Here is a 26,229-nt window from a genome sequence, read left to right on the forward strand (position 1 = left end):
TATTGAAAAGAACACAATGTTCTATGGGTGAGATTAAGGAATTACCCAATAATCGTATCGCAGATTCCATTTTATAAGTATAAAAGTCCTCAGTTATAAATTTTCGTTTTGTTTTCTTTGTGTCTGTTTCAATTAAATCAATGTATCTCCCCAGTTCACGGTGTATCGTACTGTAAGGCGAGTAAAAATTCCAAAACCCACAATGCTAGTTGCGGTTTTTCCAACCATCATCTTGTGTTACCAATACGTAATCAGACGATATGGAGAATTATATACATAAATCTTCTCACCAGGTGATAATTGTTCATTGTTTTTTATTGATAAACATTTTATATAGGGCGACAATAAGAAGAAAAACAACTTCATTTATGATAATCAACACTTTGTCTATATCGTTATAATTCTTTGCCAGGTACAGCCTAGCCAGTTAAAAAACACAGACCTGGGGTGAAATGTAAAGTGCATCTCAAAGTACGTGTAACATACACGCTTTTCCGGGATGTTCCTTTCAGGAAAGATATGTTAAACATGATTCTTCTGGTGTCTGCATGGCCTCTATGGACCTTTGGTTGGCGTGAGTCATCCTGCGCTTTACTTAAACTCTTGAAATGTCATTAATATTTGTTTCGCTTTTAAATTTCGGGGTCATTCATATTCATAAAATGCATATATGGGGGCAATTTGCAATTGAAGTTTTCCATTAAATTGTGCATGCATTGCATTGGCTTAAAGACAGCTGTAATTCGTCTCGAGTGTCTCAATTCTTTATTATATATGTATACAACTTTCCATTCTATTTTCACAAAATATGTAACATCTCTAAGCATTTCTGAAAGAAGTTTAAAGTGTTAGAAATCATATGAAAAGAAATAAAAGGTAGCGTAAATACATATCAAACGTGTACTTTTTCATACGTGAGTAATTTAAAGGATTCTGTACAATCGTAACACCTGGAAATAAATATGCAACCCTTTTTTATATTATAAATCAAAAAGTATCAATTATAATAAAATCCTTGCCGTCATAACAGACGTATATACGTATGCATGAAATTTGATGAGTCCTCGGCATAAATAGAGAAATATTGTTTGTTATGATTTGGTTAATGTGAAACCTTCATTTCAAAAATAAGAGGTCGTTGTTTGACGTTTCGGTGCAGACGACATCGTGACCTTTGGAGATCTAACATACGGTTTGTTTACTGTTTTTGGCATCGTCGGATACCCACGGCTGATCTCGTCTTCTACTCGTGATGAGCAGAAGACGAGATCAGCCGTGGGTATCCGATGATGACTGTGTGGACTATAGAGCAATTTTATACTGGAATGTTGGTTATTTGAGTATGACATAAGTAGATACCAATGCACTAGTATTGGTCAAAAGTACGACAAACATGAAAAACTGCATTATATTACCGGATCTGTGTAGCGTCGAAGTTAAGAATGAAGAAATCAATCACATGGTAAGGAAAAATATAAACGCATTGCATAGACCGATATTAAGAAAAATATGAACTCAAACATACATATACAGCCTTGAAATATCAAAAGCTCACAAAAGTTTAGAAAGCTTTGACAACTACATTAATTCTCTAAGAAAACGGTATTATGTATTCGAAAAAGTGGCACTAATATATTCTAGAGCCTTTCAAATTTGCCGATTCACGCCTTTTTACCCTCTAATTTGCGCAAGAAAACATATATGACTTCACATATTTTAACATAAAGTTTAATTACAATTAAATCAGAAAACAGAAGTTAACGGCGAAAGCCTACCATCAAAAATATTTAAAAAGTTGAAGTTCAATGTCCGTAGTACGCTTGCTCTCTCTGAAGTCGACCAGTGCAAAAAATGTCATAATGGTGGGACTTTCTCGCACCACAAAAAAATTGTTGACGGTCACCTTGAACAAGAGCGCCAGTATTAGAGACTGTAATCTAAGACCCTTCAGAATTTTCATTGAAATTCTAGGGATACCCTTTCCATGGTCATAGGTTATACAGCTCCAAAAAGTTTGACTTTCAGCTGATGAAAACCAAGGTCATTTTTGTACGCCATTGTTACTTTTTCTTTTCCGCCGCCATATTATCCTATCTAAATTATTCTATATTATTCTTACTGCTAAACTGTAATATACAAATAACCTTCAAGTGACATTGAAGTATATACTTTAGAAACTAAGAGGAAAAGTGAACTATATGTGGAAATTGGTGTGGTTTATCAGAAAGATCTAAAACTTTTATTGTACTGCCACTACAAGACAGAAATTTAATCAAAATGCTGTGTCATGAAGATCTTTTTGTAAAAAGTATAGCAGATATATTCACATTTCGATACTGACATTGAAACATTAGTCCTTGGAACTAGTATGAACTCAGAAAGTACAAATAACTATTGTTGGGAAGATGATATTAAGAATGTGTAGTTCAAGCACCCAGTTAAACCGTGCAGGTACATCTTCTTCAGAATACATCTAGTATCGTGTACTACCGAAATAATTACTCTGTATATACGGTGTCAGCATTGTACCATCGGTATCTAAATATCCCCATTTGTATCTTATTAGCAAGCAGTTTGAATTCTTTTCAGCCCCCCTTTTTTGTTTTACGTCCCGTCGAGAATTTTTCATTCACATACTTAAATAGAGACGGTGAAGGGGTAAAAATGATACGAAATTCTACTTTGTATTCTAATATATGTATACATAATCAATTTACATTACTACCAAAGTTCATCCCGAAATTCCGTATACTTCCCAAGATATGTAGAAATGAATTTAGAAAAATGACTATTATTTTTGGTCGACTTTTAGCTGGGCCCTACACTATACGACTAAACAGAATGTTTGAGCATTGCGACAAGCTATTACATAGAATGTGCAGCATAAGACATCATTTCTAAAATGAATTTCTTATCCCAGTTCATAAAATGAAGTCCGTAATAGCTCTAATTGACTGAAAATTGTAAAACCGTTTTTACTTTCACTATCACAGCCTTTTGATCCGTACCACTAACTATCCAAATTAACATCATTAGTATAAAACTTGTGTTAATGTCGTTTAGATAAAAATAGACATAATAAGGCATTTGTATATTTATAAAGACTTTTTATTAGCATAATTTATGTACTATAATGAATCAATATTGATAAAAATTAGTATTTGAGTCTGTAAATCGTTATGGGTCCTTTCATCTTTTTGGGGTAATTAGTTATACCGGTCAAAATAGCTGTGATAGTGAAAACGTGCTACTCCCTTGAAACGAAAAACAAATACATCAGCTTAAACCCATGGAGTGAACAATTATCATTTGAATCTGCACAATATGTTGCTTGCATATCAAATTTGACATTTTCATATCTATTCTGTTGTAAATGTTGTAAAATTTGAACCTGAGTTGACACCCTGTGGGTCATGGTTTGAACGTTATGAACTGTTTTGTTTCAGTGCTACTTGCGGAGATGGGGTCTGAACCGACATGAAGTCGCTTTACTAAATGATGTTTTGCCAAGATTGGTTACCACAGTGCTCCGTTTCTGTAATTAGATATCAAATAAACTTGTACAATCCCATGTTGTGCTGTTGATCTGTTTATTTTTTCAAGTTTATAACTTAAGACTCTATTGAATATCACGTGGTATTCACTAATGAGAATCTCCCACCATTCTAGAACCTTTTAAGGTGTTGTTTTCCAGTTTTGATTTTGTTTGTTTGTTTGTTGAATTCATATGTAAAACAAAATATCATATTGCAATCATTTAAATACTCAGATCCAATCTTGCTAATACTAGCCAAGGCAATTTGAAACAGTAAAGTGTTGAATATTTTTGCAAAGAGGTCATAAGCATCCATTTTTCTCTCAGAATTTGTGTTTCATCTTGATTAATTTTCTAAATATTCAGGGACGTCAGCAGTGTGATGGAACTGCTTCTGCTATGGAAGGATCTCCTGTTAAAGGTCGCATCCGAGAGAACTGCGAATTAGATAACTTCAAATGTCGAGAGCTCTATAGTCATTAATACAGATAATAATTATATACTACGCAAATACTTCCAAGCTTTTGTACTCAGGGGGCAACATTCCGTACAAAATGGCTTTTGATGTTCATTATATTTGTCTGGTAGTTAAAATCTGAGTGAATTAGACTTGGAACCAAACTCTGAAAAATGACTCCATGATAACGAACAGTTACAGATGATAATCTTCTGTAGAAAAATGCTACTTGAAATTTCAATGAAGAAATGAAAAATTATTTTTAAAACTTTACTGAGACATCAAGTGCTGGGGCGGTTCGTTATGAAATCCCGTAAATCCCAGAGGGCTTCTCAGAAGATTTTATCACGTACCTCCACTTCATAGTCCAGGCAAAATTAAAAAAAAAAAGTCATTCATTACCTTATATGCATTTGAGACAATCGATTTTATAAAGCTCATCCTAATCCAGGTTACTGCTGTGTTAAGTTCTGTTATTTTATGATATTTTGAGACAATCGATTTTATAGAGCTCATCCTAATCCAGGTTACTGGTGTGTTAAGTTTTGTTATTTTATGATATTTTGACTGGAATTTCTATTGCTGTCGTTCTGAAGGTGTGTAATGGTTTCTAAATGTATAGTTTAGATGTTCTAAATGTATAGTTTAGATGACAATTGGATTGAAAGTAAAGGATGTAAAGTACTCAGTCAAGGATTTGACGTTGGGGAATTTCGAACAGGGCGCAGTTTAGTCCTTGATAATCATGGCGCTGTGGAAATAGTGAGGTAGCATTTCTTTCTCCTGTTCTAAATAAGCTAATGATAGATTCTGATTACTCACTGATCGTTTATTCTCAAGAAAAGGGAAGATAACGAACAGTGATCAACCATCATAACTCCTATAATGAATATGAAATTAAGAGTTGGGCAAACACGGATCCCTGGAGACGCTAGAGGTGAGATTAGTTGCTTATGAGGAGTAAGCATCCCCCGTCGACCACACCCTCCCTATATCTTGATCAAGTAAACGGAATAATTTGTATAAAGAACGGCATAAGAATCGGTACGAAACACGTCAGACAGCATTTGCCCAATGATAGATTGTATTGGCAAACTAGATGGTTATAACGACCATAGAATTTGGGAAATGCTGACTTTAAACGAGAATGTTGAAACCCCCATATCTGATCAATAACCCTGCTTTGAACCGAAGTCCCACCTCTGGTATATATATATCCAGGGGTCCGTGTTTGCCCAAATCTATTTTCTACTCCTTATAGGAGTTATGAGATTGATCACTGTTCGCTATCTCCACCTTTCATCATCACATTTGACATCCCAAACTTTTTTGGAAATTGTAACTGTTTTGTTTCGGATTTACAAAAGCATACCACAAATACATACATTGGTTGTTATTTGCATATACCATGTTTTGAAAAATATGCTTTATGTAATAAATGCAAAAACACATGGCACTTCATAATAACTTAAATGTATTTGTATCTATGTCATGTGATTCAACAATTAAATCAAGGTTCAATAGTGTTCGTTGATTCTGAAGCAAAACAAGTAAGACAAGAATATATAATGCGACATGTTGATTTATGCTCCATAGTTACTGAAGTCTTGTCAAGGAACCGAAACTTGCTTTTTGGATACAGCAGGTGAATAAATAAAATGCCAAGCATGTCTGAAGATGTCATTTGTTAAGTAAATGACTACAACTGTACACATATATGGAAATCAATGATGCCTAGAGACAGTGCTAACTAGAATTGTCCTAATAGGACTAATACCCCCGCAGGGCACATTGGATGGTGGGAAAAAGGAATTTGTGTTTATTGAAGCATAAATGGTCTTTATATGTAAAATATACGTTAAACAGTGACAACATAACGACGCACCCTCAAAAGGGAGAAAATATCCATGACTTCCTTAAATGTTCAAATAGCAGGTGCATGACTTCATCATTCATGTAAAATTTTCACAGAGTTTTAATAAAATCTGTTCATCGGTTTTAAAAATATACTCTGGACAAATTATGTTCTACGGACAGCCATGTAGTAAAATTACAGTATCTATGTTTATATGCCATATTGATATTGAAGCAATGTGTCATACTGGATTTGTAATATATTTTTAATTAATATCATGATAGTGATTTGCCAGACTTCTCAGCAGATGTGCATTCTCTCGAGAATCTTGGTGTCTGTTTAATTTGCCGTTTTTCCTCAAATGAAACAGAATAAATGTAGACAAGCAAGATAAACGTCACATTACCACTACATATATATTATATAAATTAAAGTTTTAGTATTATGGTTTTAAAAAGTTCTACGGACAAGATGGTTCCTGTATACCCCCTGAACATCGTTTTCGGGCGTATAGATACATGTAAATAATAAATATTCATTTACAAATATTATGCAATCTGAACCCCCTATAAAAAAAACCCGCAAAGATAGATTGATTGATACTATTGAAGATCGACAGACTGATTGATAGTATTAAAGATCCACAGAATAGTAGTTCTATATACATGTATATATGTGTGGGTATGTACGCGCTCGCTCGCGCGTGTGTGTGTATTAGAACGAAGGTAAGATAAAAGTGCTGAAAAGGCCACGCCACTGTTGATTATTTAAAACTCAAATTTTTGACAAAAGAGACATATATTACATAAACAAATATCACACATCACGAAAAAACGACATATATCATATATATTTATACACACACCAAACTCGCCATTCGTCTCAAAGGTTCAGATTTATAAACACTGAATAAATGCACATTCATAAACACATGATTGAGGTGAATTGTTTGAACTACAGTAAGGAAAGAAATAGTGTACGTCGCTAAGTATTGCGCCATACATCTCAATGGACCTCCTAACACGGGTGACTATCCGCGCCATTAAGATGAGGTTCAATTTACTAACTACTTTTATACATTCTTAATCTGGTTATATTGAACCCTGTGTTGATTTGCACAATCATAAAATATAACCCAGTCGGTAAATCATATCAATGATGGTGTGAGAGAGGATAAGATGGTGTTTGAATATGGACAAAATGCGCAGAAACACCAAAATATTTACGCGACTTAATTAATGTATAGTATTTACCTTATATTTCAGGGCATGACTATTAATACTAATGCGTCATTTTAGTACACAGGCGTATACTTTTCTTTAAAATGACCTTTTAAGGATACATAAGGAATCTGTCGAAAGTTGTTTCTAGGTTATTTTAAATGCATGCAGTTCTTCACTAGATATTTCATATTAAAATGATCAGTCATGTGAAAGTGAGTGATTTCCATGTATCTATCGAGTTCGCATCGAAAACAAACACAAGATATAAAGACATATATCACTGTTATACCTATAGATATATAATTCCAAGGGTTAATTTAGGGTAATAAACTGTTGTCTTGGATTGTCTTGAATAGTACGGGCCTGACAAATTCTGACAAGACCTACCAAATGAAAGTTTACACACTCTTCAATTCAACCCGATTGAAAAATAAAGATAAACATTACCTGAACAGATATTGTATAATTAAGATTTATGTAAATAACGCATCCATCAAACTTGCAAGAACAAGACTGCACAAAACAAAGCTCTTCTGACTAAGCCCTAGCGACCGAAGGGGACGAGAAAACCGGGATCAGGCTATTTTCACTTTTAATAGATAGCTGGTGAGGACATGGTAACGCAGAAGAGTGAAATAAAATCCCAGGGTGCAAGAATGCGCAACATACATGCCATCTGAAAATCCGGAGGGATTACTGGCTGTCGCAAAGAGCAACTGACAGGGGAGTTTCTCCAAGGAATAGTCTTCTTTGAAGGATGTATACATGCTTGAATTTCAGTTTGAAACATTTGATTTCACTTCTTGCAAAAGCAATGCACTTGTTACCTGTAGGTTCCACCACCTTTCCTTTTGTTTCGTGGTCCTTCTTTACAGCATTCCCTTTCATTGCGAACCATTGAAATATTGGTTTATACAATGATATGACGAAGTATGAGTAAATTGTCTCATTGCGAAGCTTAAGCTTTATGGACTGTTTTCAACGTGCAAACATGTTGTAACCACTGCGTCTTGACAAAACAAGAACGTAAGGTCGCCCAGCATGTGTGATACCTGAGTGCAGTCCACACCTGAGATTTAACAACATGTATATAGAACGTTGTACTATTTAGCAATTGTGACATTGATGCAAAATACGGAACATAATTTCGAACATGTACGATATAAAATCATGGATTTATCACTTACAAAGATACGAGGTTGCTTCGAACTGGAGTCAGCCAACATACTTTTGATGAACTGCAGATTCAATATGACTGTCATCAAAATTGACTGTCACATATGTTTCGAAATATTTAATAAATTTAGATTTCAAGATGTCAATTTTTGAGCGTTATATTCACGTCACAAAGCTTTAACATGATTGGTTTGTGGTGATATTGAATTCTTAACTTTGTATACGTACTGCTGTTGGACAGTAGAACGAGTTACTGGACAGTAGGAGAAGTTACTGGACAGTAGAACGAGTTACTGGACAGTAGAACGAGTTACTGGACAGTAGGACGTGTTACTGGACAGTAGGACGTGTTACTGGACAGTAGAACGAGTTACTGGACAGTAGGACGTGTTACTGGACAGTACGACGAGTTACTGGACAGTACGACGAGTTACTGGACAGTAGGACGAGTTACTGGACAGTACGACGGGTTACTGGACAGTAGGACGAGTTACTGGACAGTAGGACGAGTTACTGGACAGTATGATGAGTTACTGGACAGTAGGACGAGTTACTGGACAGTAGGACGTGTTACTGGACAGTACGACGAGTTACTGGACAGTACGACGGGTTACTGGACAGTACGACGAGTTACTGGACAGTACGATGAGTTACTGGACAGTACGACGGGTTACTGGACAGTACGACGGGTTACTGGACAGTAGGATGAGTTATTGGACAGTACGACGGGTTACTGGACAGTAGGATGAGTCACTGGACAGTAGGACGAGTTACTGGACAGTAGGATGAGTTACTGGACAGTAGGATGAGTTACTGGACAGTACGACGGGTTACTGGACAGTAGGACGTGTTACTGGACAGTAGGACGAGTTACTGGACAGTATGATGAGTTACTGGACAGTAGGACGAGTTACTGGACAGTACGGCGAGTTACTGGACAGTAGGACGAGTCATTGGAGACAGCACAAATATCATGACATTTATGTACATCAACCATCAACAGGTGCAAAGGCGTTTTGATGCTTAAGTGTATATATTATTTGTTATCGAACGAATTCGCACTACATATGAAAGCGTGCAGGCACGCTAAACACAAAATCAAGTTCAAATAATGGCTTCGAAGTGTTTGATAAGTACAATATCACTGCAGAGCAAACAGCAACAAAATCTTTCGAAATTACCCATGCTATCTAGCTAAAGAAATCGACTTATTATTTTTACCTTTTATCCAATCTTAACAACTTCAGATTTCTTGTTATCAAAGACAAAATATCAACCTCACACTTATGTTGCTTTTCCTATCCCTGGTTACAGACTACCGTATAACGTCCGAAACGAAGGTGTCATATGCAAAACTACAACAATGCAGGATTGCACATTCAGAACCGAAAATATAGTTGTTCAAGTCACCACCTATAAATTCTGCAGTTGCACTGGATTTTTTTTCCTTTTACACATCATGTACCGGAATAATTAGCACAGCTCGAAAAACGTTTCTACAAGATGCACCAAATGCATTAAATTCAATCAGAGCTGATATAGTGGTCACTTTAACGTTTTAAAACTCTCCATGTCGAAGTTTGAAATGATTCGTGCTGTAAGAAATCTTGTATCCTTACCAATAAATAACAGTGCATTTACAGTGTATAAGGCGAGCCCTATCTCAGTACTTGAAAACAATCATGTTGAATCTGGAAGTACTTTCATCATTCATCTTCACATTGTTCGCCATGGTTGTTGTCTTTACTTTGAATCTAAATTCCATCATGATCTATTAAATTAATGATACATTTAATATGCATATGTTAGTATGTATGTTTAAGAGTTTGACCTGAGGGAATTTGTACACGCAACTCCGGGTGGGTTTTCCTTAACGGGTAGCACGTAGATCCGCCGATATGCAATACTGTACATAATGGTTATTGGTATTTTCTCGTTCGTGGTAGGTGTACAGAAACATCCATGTACAGTATATTACAGACTCATAGAACGCGGGGGTGGTGGTGTCTTTTCAGCTTATTATAATAACTGTTCGAGTTTGTTGCTCCTTTCAAAATCTACGGACCTGATATACAAAGTCATTCATATACACGTACAAGTTAAGTCCATTTGCGACACTTGCTGTGGGATGTCTATATCATGTTTGATGTATTCTACAGTGACTGTAACTTAAAACTACTTATCTCTGGTCAGTCAAACGAGGCAGATTTTCCTCCTCGAGCCCCGATTTCTACCTGTCATGGAAAATCTACGGCCTCATCATCTAGGTTTCTATAAATAGGCTGATATTCTTTTTTACTCTTTTGTGAAGTCGGCAGGAAAATGACCAAGGTTGAGGCCTTCCACCTTCTGTCCAGACCTATCATTGGTATATCAGCACGCGCCGTGTCTCTCCGACACCTGCTGACAGTTGAGGTGATAACTGTTATAAATTTGTACACCTCGTTACTGTCGCAAAGGTACACTGTTAGACTGCGCCGGACCATGTTAAAGATCCTGTAAGACCTGCCCATGTGTCTAATATTGCATCTCCTGACATGGAATATCCCACAATTCCCATTGAATAATTGTGAAATACACATACATGTACATCGTAAGCAGATAAGACTAGATTTTCGCGAAATTACACAACCGAAATAGGTGCCACTAGCAAATGTGTGTGGTGAAAAATTGTTCATTTTAAAGAGAATTTCATTAAATAATCTTGTACCTATGTATACGTAACTGAAAAATTACATGCTTTTGCAATGCCGCAAGGCCCCCCGATTTCATTTTTCATCAGGTTCTTAACATACTTCCGGGTTCGTCTGTAGCCTTCAATCAATGCTGTAAAACAATGTGTCCATAAAACATGTATGCATATTTTCTCGAAGATATATTCGACTGCTATCAATTAAGCAGAATTTATAATTTTTTTTATTCATATGACTTAAGCGTTGTATAAAGCGACGCTATTAATACAGAAAAGATATCAAGATTATAATAATGCATTAAGAAATTGACAATGCACTGACTCTGCCCTAAGGTTCAAAAATTAAAACCAGTGGATTTTTGGGGTATAATTTGAAGTGTAACATGATTTTTTCTTCAAATAAGAGAAGAAGTCTCACGCGCCACTGACAACAGGTTGAACTTACCTGAATCGCACCTTGACAGGGGACCCTATATAAATAACAGCACACTTGAAACTCAGGCATCAGAAATCGTTGTGTCGGAAAGGTAACAAGACATAGCTGCATATAGTACACTTGACAGTCGCCAAACTACAGCATATACGGACTTCAATACTTTATTTTCTTCAGAAAAGAACTATTAATGTGTTGATCAATGCATCGGAAGATTACCAAAGGAATAGAATCTGTCTGAGGTAGAATTTAGAGAGCCATTTTCTGGCTGTCGCCTGGAGGACTGTCGTAGCGGTACACATAACGTTATTTGGTCATTCGTCGTGTCCAGGGGCCATCAATACGAGATTCTATCTCTTCCCAATCGTTGGACCACAGTACACAGGACCCAGTGATTCAACTGAGGACATTAAATTAGGGGGATTTGTATGTCTCATTGATTTAAATCTTCAAACTCAGGACCTCTCGTTAAACGATTCCGCTGGATTCGCTTATTTCTCCCACCATGCTGTATCTAACACAGCCTTCAGTGAACCCAGGGCTTGGCAGCACCGGGGTGAGTCCAGTGGTGAGCCCGGGGGTCAGTCCCGTCAGCACCATAGCGCCAATGACCCTCAATCCATGTACTACCTCCTTGGCCCTGCCCCCTACAGGAGGAACCTCTACAGTCACATTTCCCACCGTGCCCCAGGGGACAACGATAACCCCCGGGTCAATCATGCACCTTATAAATTATGGAGACAAGGATTTAGGGCTCCTCCTTTCACAAAGGTGAGAAACATTAAATTGTCATTATTAATGAATTAATCAAAATTTTATTGCCTAAGCCAGTCTATATCATAGTTGGGTAACATTTTTGTCGCTAATGAGAGTTCACTGAACTGTCTGTGTGCCGTCGTTCCTTCCAGTCAGAAGATATTTCACATTTCTGTATTATTTTGAAATGATATAAGAAGTTTATGCATGCAATTTTGCGATTTAAGGAAGCGCCCAACAGTTCCCACCCTCTACGCGGTACTTCTTCTTTCTAAGACACGAGAGCCAGGTTCACACGGAGCACATGGGGCTCCCCGATTAAAATGATAAAACGAGATGTCATTCTGGGTAATCAGATATGTGGCAATATTTACTTGAAGACAATAAACTCTCTCCTAAACTGGTCTTTTTAGTATCGCTCAATCATCAGACAATTGATGAGATTATATATCTCTTTTAAACTGGAAACAGAAAATTGTTGGATCAATTGATAAAGTGTCATCCCTTGCGAAAGATAACTAATCCTGGTTTGTAGACATAAAAGTGAATGAGAAATTTACCTAGTACATAGCTTCAACTAAAGTGTCAACAATATGCCGAAATGGGCACTGTCATTTAAAGATTTGAAGCTTCTTGGGTTGGGAAGAGCAGAGGATTTTGTTTGTTCATTATACTTAGATACAATAAAATTCTGACACAAATTAACAACGGGAGGACGTCCGTGATGTACATAGGGATAACCCTCGCGGATCTCAATCACGATCATTTGAAAGAAGGGGAGGCATTAGAAACTTGAATTGCACATCAATTTGCGTTTTATTTGAAAAATATGTTAATCAGATTCCCAGATGTTGAAATATTAAAACATTTCCATGTACTGTAAGACGTCCATACGAGGGGGGTTCATTAAGTAGAATTATCTCTGAAGAAGGGCTAAACAAATAGTTGTTTTATCTTATCTTCACAAATAGGTCAAATATTATTATAAAACACCCGGGTCTAACAAGAGTACCCCGTCCTTAACTACTTATAATATGTAGAGCAAGACCTTCATAAATGGTACCTTTTTTGGAATGTCTAATGTGCACATGACAATTTCTTTCAAATTTGTCGTACGCTGGTTCTAAACATTATACACCCATACCAGAGAATGCACCCAGGCTGTACTGATTTAGATGTAATAAATCATATGAAATGTTAAAGCAAACAGTTGGAGTGTTGAAATAAAAGTAGTAGCATATTTACGAGCTTCTCTGTGGATCTTTTAGCAAAACAGACTCCCTTTTTTCGTTTTGCTAAATAGCTTCCATATCTTTCTTTTTGATGTGATAGATAATGCACACGATTGTTTGCACGTGGTATTATCATGCATTAGAAGTGTTCATGTTTTAAAAGAAACTGTGGAATTAATAGGTGTGCATAAATAATGAAAAACATCTCGCATTGGGTATATTTCACCGCTCTTGTCCCGTTCAAGGTAGAATTAAATTTCACCTGTTTACCAGTGTCTGTAGCGTCCTATAGAAAAATAAATTACATTTATTTCAGTGCAGATACGGCAATAACGAGATAGAAGATATAAATATAAATAGGAGTTGCCATTCACTGACCCTGTCCACTTCCTCGTTTCAGTAAAATTACATGTAATTATTATCGTGAAAAATCGTCACAGCTAACCTCAGAGTGATTAGTGTACAGACAAGCATATTCATGACATAGGCTCCGTCTATACTCCCGGTGCTATAATATTAGAATGGGGGATTTGTATCTTTCCGGGAAAATTAATTTTTTTCTTGAATTTCTATTTTAAGGGAGCAGGTACTTAGTTGCCAAGTTATGCAAGCGACGTTGTATTAATTTACTCAACGACACACTTTAATTAGCATAAAGTTATTAATTATATTCAACGGTCGACGTTCGTAAAAATGAACGATTGCATTTCATTACGGACAGTGTTGCAAACCCTCATCTCACTTTACTGCAAGCAAAACGGTCTCACTAATAAGTACATCCACATGTAATACGATCAACTCACAAGTAAAGTTAACTTGAGAGAAATCTTTTCCAAGGCTCGTCAAATTCTATTTGTATAAACGTTCTACTTAATCATGGCGGTGTACTTTCTCAACAATGACAAGGTATGAAATTTCCGTCAAAAAATGTCAAATTTTACATACCACTTGAATAACTTGTGTTTGCAGGTTGTAATTGTAATACATTCGCGTAACGGTACCAGCATTTTTATGCCATTTGTATATACTTATGTTAAGTATAAAACTTCGCGACATGCATGTTTTGCGACAAGTGAACAAAATACCGGTGTGTATATATACATGTATATATGTATATATATATACATGTATATATCCGTTTTTGATTGAAAAATAATGCAAACTGTATTTTGAAAAATCAAGAATTCCTGTAATTTTAAAGACCCGAATATCTTATGTGCACGAATAACGATGTGAATGAAAGTAGAAAAGTGTATTTGATCATTATTACAGTGGGAGGGTCGACCCTTTCATTGTACAAGCAAGGCCTTGACACGTGTGAACCTTTTCAAAATGAAGGCCTTACAGAGTCAAACAAACATACCAACAACTGACGAAGACTAAGAGGATCAGATTGCTGAAATGTTATGAGCATCGTATAGCCCCTGGGTATCAAATTCAACAGAATAAACACTGTCCATTAAAAAAGACATTTCATGACCGTTCAAATGTCGTGCTGACTGTTAATTTCGTCAAATAAAACGGGAGGTATAATGGACGGTCGACGGATTAAAAGCTAGCATTCGAGTTTAATGATAAGACGTACGAAGTACTTAAGATGATACGGTTGATGAAAATGAAAAGGGTAAAGGTTTCTATATCCATGTAGAAGAGTGAGTGGTTACATCTTCCATCGTTTGTGATACAGGGGTACCATGTATCTATTATACATGCACCATGTACATGTATTAATTAAAACAATTTTCATTCAATAAATTAATGGGATTTGGCATCAGACTTAGCCTATGTGAGCCCCCTCAAACAGAACATGTACCATATATTGATGGGTTGTCTGCTAAACAACCAGTTGGATTATTGATAAAAAAAAAAATATGAAAAGAACAAATAATGGATGTGTTGAATAGGTTGTACATTGTGATGATAAAAAATATGTACAAGAAATATCATCTGTCAAAAATCGTATGCAAATAAGGCAGTTCCGCATGATTTATCCCGCTGTGTTCTTCCAATTTACTGATCTTGTTCATATGTTTGGTCTTTCCTGCCTTGCTTGATATAAGCTTCAAACGCCTAGTGTAATCGGCGATACATTAAGATAAATGTACATTAAGCAATACATGTCCGTGTTTCAGTTTGCAATTTGAGATTGAGTCATTTGTTCTTTTCATAGAGTGCAAACGTAAGCGGGGCCCCATATTATGCGAGGGTCGTTTAGGTCATTATTTTTTGTCTCGTACGTCAGTAATTATACAGCATTGAAAAAAAAAGACAAAATTAATACAAAACGATAAACATTAAATTTCTTGGATTTGTATTTTTTAAAAACTGAGCAATAGTGTACGTTAGGTCACCAGCAATAGTGAGACTGGTACGGCATTTGTTGTCTTGCATATGGTTAGTAATTCTTCAGAATTACCTAAAGATTTGCATATTTAACCGCAAAGTAGGACATCCCTGACCAAAAAGTTGAGGTCCTCGAACTTTTCCTGTCTCTTAAATTTCACAGTAATTTTCACATTTGTCACTATAGACTGAAAGTGTGCCGTTTTCAACTTGTGAGCCATGCTTCGTTTCATGCCTCTTTGTGAGAAATACCTTGAAAGTATAATTCTCTAGAGGCATTGAAGAAAGTACCTACATATAATATTCCCTCACTGCATAAAAAAAAAATAACACGGAAATCTAGAGAACTTATGCAAATGTAAAGACGTAAAATTCAATGAAAGAACATTCCTACCCCTTTAAACTGTCAAATTTGTATCTGGTCTACAGGTCCAGGTAAAATCTATGGGTTTTTATCATCACACTTCTGTTGCTATCGTTATCTTGCAATAAATCACGAATAATCGCGAGAAATGCTTGCCGAAAACTGATTCTACCCGACCAACTGGAATTTGAAGTAAATTGTTTAGAGGTTTTGCTTGAGCGCACCTTAAATGAACGAATGCATATATTTATTGTATAAACATAGTATTTGAAAATACATCAAGTTGATAATACGGATTTTAGAATGTAGATCATTAAAACATTGTTGGTTCTTCCTTTTTTATGAAGAAAAAAAAGAGAATCCATCAGCAAATGAGAAATTTCATCCCTGTGGTAAACACAACAAATCACATAAAATAAGCAACATTCATCCATATTACAAATATTTCAGCTTAAATTCTATTTCTTACACAGAATGGAACTGGTATGGCATGGGGAATTCGACAGACTTTTTGGACAGTATTACCCCCATGTCTGGCAACTCGTCCCCACCTTCTGTCCGCCTAACGACAGATGGAGAACATTCAAAGACAGTGCCAAAGTCCGATTCTCGTGCCAGGTAGGTAGAGATTAAGAGAGCATGACACAAGACGAATTGTTACAACATTGATGTCTACCGTCCACCTCCATCTTGATAAGGCCAGCCCTAACATCAAAGTAGCTTAGAGAGCCACATTAAAACAGGTCCTTAATTGTGTTTAAATATGTTTACAGTAGCAAACACGTCCCAATTTTGATTTGGAGGCTGGAGATAAGGACACCATCTTCAAATAGATATGCATTCAAAATTGTGAAATAAGATCTGCTGCTCCAATTTCATCACGTTTTCTTCGCATGTTATAATCTTAGTAAGTCAGTTAATGCTGTATGCACAAAGTTGGTCATAGGTCTATTCATACATATCTAACTGAGATCCGCATAGCAAATCCTTGAGTAATTACGTGATGTAGAAATGTTGCATGGCTGTACCTCAAATGTAAACTGAACTAAGATATCTCGGATTATAAATAATGTTAGATGTAGTATTGAACAACGGTCCGGAAGGTCATCTTTCATATGTTTCCAAGCCTTGGAGAATATTATATCGTACAGTATATGGTGTCACACAAGTTGATGATAAAAAACTTTCCAGCTAAAATTTGACAAGTAAATGAAATGATTGATTGATTGAATATTGTTTAACGTCTCTCTCGAATATATTTCACTCATATGGAGTCGTCACCACTGCCGGTGAAGGGCTTCAAAATGTAGGCCTATGCTCGGCGCTTATGGCCATTGAGCAGGGAGGGATCTTTATCGTGCCACACCTGCTGTGACACGGGGCCTCGGTTTTTGCGGTCTCATCCGAAGGAGCGCCCCATTTAGTCGCCTCTTACGACAATCAAGGGGTACTAAGGACCTATTCTAACCTGGATCCCCACGGTATTAAATGAAATGAAATCAGCCGATAGACATCATTTACGTTCTGTGGCCCTCATAGCACCTTACGTGAAATCAAGTGGCGGTGTAAATATTCATAATCTTGTAAGTAGCGTGTGGTTGCATTAAAACTTGCGGTAATGTAACTGCTTAAGTCTTCATTTGCATCCATTAATCAAATTGTTATTATATACTGTTACAGTTAACCGGGCATTTTATAGTACAAACTTGAAATTTTGTCTTCTCTGGTTAACCCCATATTCTGTCAAATTGTTAAAATCAGCATTTTTTACTCGAGCGTAACACCATTTATAACATCATTCAGACGATTAGATAACTTAAAAAAGGCTGGACACATCTCTTTTCTCTGCATGTTCCAAACTAATCCACACAAAACAACCTTCAGATAGTTAGGTTCCCGAGGAGAACTCGGAGAGCAAAAACTGCTACCAAATAAAATTGTTCCGTTGCTTTAATCGCTGATCGACTGTACAGTCTATAATACAAAAAGGTCAGCATATGCTTATTAAGAGGAGACCGTTCACTGTCCATTGCTCTTGGTCGCGAACGAGGTGACCTTGGATGATTGTCGATGGCGATTATCAGAGGTGACGAGTCACCGTCCACGGCGAGGAGTAGGACCCCTTATCTACCGGGGGTGATGGTCCGTGCTTCTCTTGTGGTCAATATTATTCTGAATAAAATAGCTGTCAAGCTTGGTTTATATCCTGTGATGACATATTTTGTGACAAATTTACATAATTTCCCCCACATTGTGTCAAGTTTATTAATGAAGACCATAAAGTCTCTATTTTCTGAGTTTTAAGAAATTTGTCAATGGCTCTAAACTCTGGAATTTGAATGAAGATTTCGGACCTATAAACTGGATTATTGCTTGATCCTAAATCGTGGGTTAACATCATTATTCCAAATAATTTCTATGTGTAATCGCAAACATGAATTTTACCATTTAACGGCTCTTCCAAAACAAGAGTAAACTAATCACTTTATTAAACAAATTGGCACAAAATGTTTATTCTGCCTGTCTTAAATAACGTGTAAGCACCCCCCAATTACTGTTGGTATAATTCACTATGTACATAGAAATCTTATGAGAAAAATCAACCTTTCTTTTCTGGATGAAAAACAGTGATCACGGAATTATGTCAGTTCTATATATAGACTTTAAAAGACCAAATATAGGATGGTTTGGCTACCTACCCGGATTGTTCTAAATAGCTATTTAAATCATACTTAAAATTTTGTAAAGACGAAGCAACCTTAAATAACGAAATATATTAAAATATCTCTATGACATGCGATTGCAGTATTTCGAAATTTCTAATTTTCTTATACAAACACTACTTGAAAAGAAATTTCGTAATCATGGAACATTTTCACATTATCCTTCACGTTACCATACATGCAATCAACGGTCGATAATTTTTTAATACATATAAAGAGATGTATGAAGTCAGATCAGATTGTGTGAGTAGGACTTTATAGACTTATATTCGTATGCTAAATATCTCAGATCTTACCCTTCTTAATTTGCAGGAATGCGGTCACGGTTGGACGTCAATGAAGGGGCGCGTCATCTTCTGGTTTCAGCTGAACTATGGTAGCAACATGGGCTATGTTATGTTTAAGTTGTATGGACAACAGTGTCAGAGATGTAAGAACGGCAAATACGAGCACGCCATGTGGTACCCAGAAGAGGTCATCAAGGTTAGTATACAGGGGCGTAAGGGTTGTAGGGTCAAGGCAATCCAATGGAATGCAGAGTTAGACAGAGACAGTATAAATCATTATCTTAGCCCCATCCTCACTCTTTATTGGTTTTGGAGATCGTGTAAAACGAGTTTACGACGCACTTCAACAAAGATACATTACAGATGTGCGAATAAGGTATTGGAGTTCCGTTTTCGTTCAGAAATAGTTTACTTTGTTGTAGGTGTGTCACAAACAAACAGTTCAGGTGGTTCCCCTTTCTGATTTAACGTCTGCGTTTTATATAAAATGTTGCAGTGCTCTGCTGGATAAAAAAGAAACATCAGCATTGTTTTGTATGTTACAGGTACTTGGAAACGTGTACAACAGAGTAGGACAAATTTATTATGGATTTGTCCGTCCACCTCTTCGAATTGATCGCCGTGCAGGGAAACCACGAAACCAACACAATTCTGAGCTGTGCCAAGCGTGCAAAGAGGGTCTATGTCGAGAAGAGTGGACATTCACGTGACCTAAATTAACCAGTTAGGCAGACATAAGGGCCCTGCTTTGGCAGGAAAATTATAAACGAAACATAACTAAAATTTTTGTTAGTTTATATATTTTGTGAATATAATTATTTGTTTTTGTGTTAAAATCTCAACATGTTTGGCGCCATAGGCGATGTGAATCCATGCATTTTGTTTTGCAATCACTTTATTTGATATGTGTGTCTCAAAGTATCGCCGAAACATCGACTGGCTATACACAAAACGTGCTTCTCGGCGTGTTTGGTTACATATTCTATGCAAGGTTGTTAGTATTAATTATTTCTACCAATTAATACTTGTAGGTAGATTCGAAATACAGCATTTGAATTCCGTTTGCGATTTATACTATAAAGTATATTTTATCTGATTTCTTGTATTTCAGTGCAAGATCACTTAAATTTATAATGTAATGATTACATGAATGCATTGGTTTTTATGTCTTTGCTCTGTGTATTATGTGTTCCCAGTATATTTTATCTATGTATTTATGAATTTGTGTATAATGCGAGATCTTTTCAAAGCTAATTGCCCATATGTGTAGGTTGTTTCTGCCTAGCAGCTTTCCGTTTGTCTTACTTGTTTTGGTGAAAGTTTTCCCCTCTTTTTTCGATCATGATTAAAATCACAATTGTCATTGATAAATCAAAATGCTTTCAGTAGATTGGTAGTATTCTCCGTTTTCATCTTAGGTATTAGGTTTTCACATTAACATGATAATGCCTCTGGTCTTATCTTCATTTTCATATATATTTTTTTAAATTATATTTCACGATTTATTTGTCTCAGTACAAACTATTGTACTTTTACATTATCAAATTATGTCTATAAGGGCTAAATTATAATGATTATGATGTCCCATGGGAGAAGGTAATTCTCCGAATAGACCACGTGATATGACCAAACGTGATGATGCCGAAGTAGTATTTATTCATTCATCTTCCACAAATTATATCAAACCTGTCATAATATATACTGTATTTTTATTTTGAAAATATTTTGAATAAAATTTAAATTTTTTAATTCGTTATATATATATTGTATCACATCATATGTAAGTGATGAGAGATAGTTCAAGCATGAAATGCCTTTTCACGATGTCAGCCATCTTCAACCATTAATACACCCACTTTTAACAGCATTCAACCAGTGTACATTAATTACTGTATTCTAAATACATCATTTAAAAATATTTTTCTCAGAAAATTTAAATTTACATACCGAACAAAGGAAATTTACGGAAGATCATCTAATATACACACACATACATGTGCGCGTATGTGTTCGGGGAAATGTTTTATTCATAGTGGAAGGAGAGGTGCGACATATTGGCTAAGTAATGTTTAAAATTCACATTTAACGTTTGCATGCAACCACCACCGTAAACTGTAGTTTTACCAGAGCCAGAATTATGCTATACGTCCTACACAGGGAGACAAAACAAAATTATATAATACGTCCTACACAGGGAGACAAAACAAAATTATGTAATGCGTCCTACACAGGGAGACAAAACAAAATTATATGATACGTCCTACACAGGGAGACAAAACAAAATTATGTAATGCGTCCTACACAGGGAGACAAAACAAAATTATATGATACGTTCTACACAGGGAGACAAAACAAAATTATACAATACGTCCTACACAGGGAGACAAAACAAAATTATACAATACGTCCTACACAGGGAGACAAAACAAAATTATACAATACGTCATACACAGGGAGACAAGACAAAACAAAATCATACAATACGTCCTACACAGGGAGACAAAACACAAAAGAGATGTTTGTAAAACACATATGCCCCCCATGGTGCAAAATTGAAAAGGGTTATACACACATCATTTAATTGATAGAAGTATCATCAATTCAAAATATTGAGCAGACAATATCTTCCTATGTGAAGAGTGAATTGGTCATGTGACCTTAAAATCAATAGGGGTCATCTACTCCTTATGTTGTACCAGTGTACCAAGTTTGGTGTCAATCAAGCAAATAATTCTTAAAATATAGGAGACAATATATTACTATGTCCAGTTCAGCTATTGACTTTCCTCAAAATCAATATGGGTCATCTTCTCCTGAAGATGTACCAGTGTACTAAGTTTGATGTCTGTCAAGCAAAAGGGTTATCAAAATATTGAGTGGACAGTATATTGTATGTCCAGTTTGACCCTTGACCTCAAAATCAAGAAGAGTCATCTTCTCCTGAATATACACCAGTGTACTAAGTTTGATGTCTGTCAAGCAAAGAGTTCTCAAGATATTGAGCGGACAGTATATTCCAATGTCCAGGTTAACCCTTGACCTTATAGGGATCATCTCCTGAGGATGTACCAGTGTACCAAGTTTGATGTCTGTCAAGCAAAGAGTTCTCAAGATATTGAACGGAGAGTATATTCCTATGTCCAGTTTGACCCTTGACAATGTGATCTTAAAATCAATAGGGATCATCTTCTCCTGAAGAAGTACCAGTGTTCCAAGTTTGATGTCTGTCAAGCAAAGGGTTCTCAAGATATTGAGCAGACAGTATATTCCTATGTCCAGTTTAACCCTTGACCTTTAAACAGGTGACCTCAAAATCAATAGGGGTCATCTTCTCATGAAGACGTATAAGTGTGCCAAGTTTGATGTCTGTCAAGAAAAGGGTTCTCAAGATACTAAGCAGACAGTATATTCCCATGTCTAGTTCGACCCTTGACCTTTGACCATGTGACCTCAAAATCAATAGGGGTCATCTTCTCCTGAAGATATACCAGTGTACTACGTTTGATGTCTGTCAAGCAAAGGGTTCTCAATATATAGAGCGGACATTATATTACTATGACCATTTTGACCTTTGAATCAATAGGGGTCATCTTCTACTGAAGATGTACCAGTGTACCAAGTTTGATGTCTGTCAAGCAAAGGGTTCTCAAGATATTGAGCAGACAGTATATTCCAATGTCCAATTTGACCCTTGACCTTTCACTATATGACCTCAAAATCAATAGGGGTCATCTTCCCTTGAAGACGTACCAGTGTACCAAGTTTGATGTCTGTCAAGCAAAGGGTTCTCAAGATATTGAACAGACAGTATATTCCTATGTCCAGTTTGACCCTTGACCATGTGATCTCAAAATCAATAAAGGTCATCTTCCTCTGAAGATGTACTGGTGTACCAAGTTCGATGTCTGTCAAGAAAAGGGTTCTCTAGACATTGAATGGTCAGTATATTACTATGACCATTTTGACCTTTGACCTCAAAATCAACAGAGGTCATCTTCTCCTGAAGATTTACCAGTGTACCAAGTTTGATGTCTGTCAAGCAAAGGGTTCTCAAGATATTGAACGGAAAGTATATTCCTATGTCCAGAGTAGATTGACCCTTGACCTTTTGACCTGAAAAACAATAGGGGTCCTCTTCTACTCATAACCAACCCACATATAAAATATCATTATCGTAAATTTAAAAATCAAGTGAATGGTTCTCAAGATATTGAGCGGACAACATGTGGTCTACCGACCGACCGACAGGTGAAAACCAATATGCCCCTCTTCTTTGAAAGGGGGCATAATTATATAATACGTCCTACACAGGAAGCGACAGAAATAAAATTATACAATACAGCTATACGTACTACACAGGGAGACAAAATTAATGTTATACGTCCTACATAGGGAGCGAAATAAGAAACTGAAAAAAAAATATGAAAAGCTGATCATTTACAGGTAACACTGCATTAAGTAGCGTATAATGGTTCAAGTTACATTGTGATTTGGCAAACAGCTTAGATGACGGCAGTGAGATGCCAAAACCTTGTCTTCAAAATGATGTGGGGACAGTTTACAATTGGCTACACGTCTGAAAGATGGTTAAACAGCAGGCAACAACTGTTGTTTTGAACACTTCATTTTGACTAATGGTTCAACCAGTCTAGACAGGTAACGCGTGTTCAAAACTCTGAATGATTAAGATATGGTATGTTTATTTTTCTTCAGAGATTAACCGTGGACTTTTTAGATGATAAACAAGTATGCCTCAGCTAGTGAGAAATTGTTCAATGTTCAGTTGTTCATTTTATCTTCATGCATTTTGGTAATTAATGAAATACATATAAATGTTATGGTGCAGGTGACAGTTCAATATCTTATTTTCAGTTCGTGTCAGAAGTTGATCCATTTAGTCGTTAATGATATACATGTAAGCTGCTTAGTATCCGTCCTTCCTGTACATAACTATATCCCTTGTAGGAATCAGAATTATAAATCGTTCTACAGTTTGACTCAATAGGGTTCACAGCGGGTGTGGCCGGTTGACAGAGGATGCTTATTCCTCCTAGACACATGATCCCACCTCTGATATGTCCAGGATTCCGTGTTTGCCCTAATTATCGTCATCACTATTCGCTATCTTCACCTTTTCAATCCTACGTTGCCCAGTTCCTTAGATTTTTACATTCGATGTAGGATATTTACGAAATAAATTTCAGTTCTGAAAATACATGAGGTTATGAACTGTAACACTTCACGCTGGAATACTTAATGAAACACGTTCAATTCTTATATTTACATTCTACTTTCCTCTCTGTCGGAATTTCCAGCCATTAAAATAAACGCACTACATTAATCAAGTAGTTCAGTACTTATACCCGCATTGTTTACAACTGCAACGCGTTTATGAAGAAATGCTTCTCAAAATATATCAAAGGCAAAAACATGGGATATGTACATATAAATATATATATATATATAGCTATAGTAAATATACGAATGTAATTACAATGAACACAGTGAATATACACAGAATGACACAAGTACACTATTTCAACTTGCAATCATTTAAACGTAAAGGGATCACAATGATAAATCGACAGCTCACAGAAATATTACACGAAAGGACTACATGATAACGATAAACCACTTCCAATATTGTATTGAACAAGTAAAGATGTGAAACTTCAAAGATGAATATTTGAAGATATTTTGATTTTTCTGTAATTTTTAAATAACGTTGGTCGAGTAAAGCAAGAAAGACAATCCAATATTTCGCCAAGGGTACCTCTCTTTCCCTGTATGCCATTGTATGTTTATCTGATAACAAGGTTATCCCTCATTCAGAGAGAGAGAGAGAGAGAGAGAGAGAGAGAGAGAGGGTGTTTTTGTTTATATGTGAACGTGATTGATTACAATGTTACAAAAGAATATGTTAGATGACTGATAGGTTTGGATGTTTCAAACCATGTGTCGGAGATGTGTGGTCTTTTTGTAACGGAGACATTTTTATGCTTCTAATGGGATTTGAACCTGGATCTCTGGCATACAAGTCCAGCACTCTACCAATTGAGCTAAAGGGTTAACCCACTAGCCAGAGCTGGTAGGAATGACATATCACTAACACTACTACATTGTCCCCCTCCTTTTAAAAAGTCATCCCTGACTCTTCCGGAGTGTCAACACCTGTGGGACGAATTACTGAGGACAGTCTCTCTCACCTGTCAGAGATAACCCAGGTCCCAACGTGGGCGCCAAATGTAACAAGAGACATTTTTATGCTTCTGATGGGAAACCGGGTCTCTGGCACACAAGTCTAGCACTCTACCAATCGAGATAAAGGGTTAACCCACTAGCCAGAGCTACATGTAGTAGGAGTGCCACATCACTAATACTACCACATTTTTATGACGCAGACGTTACCACTGTCGTGATCGTGTGCAGGATTGGACAAAACAAAATGGCAGACGGCATTTCCAAACAAAGGTAGGCTCTTAAAACTCTTCATTTACCGACTTATTAGACGACGAATTTATGAATTTAAAACACTGCCTGGCCAGGGAGGCATCATTAAGTTGATTGGTTGTTGGAATTCTTACTCATGTACACGTACAACTCTTAATTCATTGATCGAAGTTGACGATGTTGCCTCGATAGAATTCGAAGCGGGCGAAGATGTTTCTAATCATGTTTTCATGCATTTTAAGAAAGATACTTTCGGTAAAATAAACTCTGCACATATCTTTTGATGAAAATTTGAACCAGTGTATGCGATTTGTCCCTTAAATTGCCTTGGTTAGATAGATATCTTGACTTGAACATTTGCTAATATGCAGGATTGGACTGTGGTCGTTTCCACGATAAACGTGCCGGATTGGACCTCGATTTTGGTTCAGGATTGAACCCTCTTTTTATCTTTATTTTCAAAATCCTTTATATTTTCGAATCTCGACTTCAAGTCAAGATATCTATCTAACCAAGGCAATTTAAGGGACAAATCGCATACACTGGTTCAAGTTTTCATCAAAAGATATGTGCAGAGTCTATTTCACCGAAAGTATCTTTCTTAAAATGCATGAAAACATGATTAAAAACATCTTCGCCCGCTTCGAATTCTATCGAGGCAACATCGTCAACTTCGATCAGTGAACTTAAGAGTTGTACGTAT

General features: G+C 36.4%; 1 protein-coding gene and 1 long non-coding RNA gene across 3 annotated transcripts; both read left to right on the forward strand.

Moving 5' to 3' along the window:
- The first annotated feature begins 396 nt into the window (after window positions 1-396).
- On the forward strand, window positions 397-3,571 carry LOC130053186 (uncharacterized). The gene is made up of 2 exons (XR_008801690.1): window positions 397-574; window positions 3,447-3,571. It is a non-coding gene; the product is annotated as an uncharacterized LOC130053186 (long non-coding RNA).
- A 7,764-nt stretch (window positions 3,572-11,335) lies between these two features.
- LOC125682380 (receptor-transporting protein 3-like) lies at window positions 11,336-20,821 on the forward strand. 2 transcript variants are annotated; one of them, XM_048922916.2, is made up of 4 exons: window positions 11,336-12,142; window positions 16,540-16,684; window positions 19,102-19,272; window positions 19,622-20,821. In XM_048922916.2, the coding sequence occupies exons 1-4, from the start codon at window positions 11,877-11,879 to the stop codon at window positions 19,784-19,786; spliced, it is 747 nt and encodes a 248-aa protein (XP_048778873.1). In that variant the 5' UTR covers window positions 11,336-11,876; the 3' UTR covers window positions 19,787-20,821. The 2 variants fall into 2 exon arrangements, with proteins under 2 accessions (XP_048778873.1, XP_056015853.1); XM_056159878.1 differs by having other exon boundaries at window positions 11,429-12,142; window positions 19,102-20,821.
- The last annotated feature ends 5,408 nt before the right edge of the window (window positions 20,822-26,229 follow it).

The sequence above is a fragment of the Ostrea edulis genome, chromosome 1, assembly GCF_947568905.1.
Source record: "Ostrea edulis chromosome 1, xbOstEdul1.1, whole genome shotgun sequence".
NCBI classification, from domain to species: domain Eukaryota; kingdom Metazoa; phylum Mollusca; class Bivalvia; order Ostreida; family Ostreidae; genus Ostrea; species Ostrea edulis.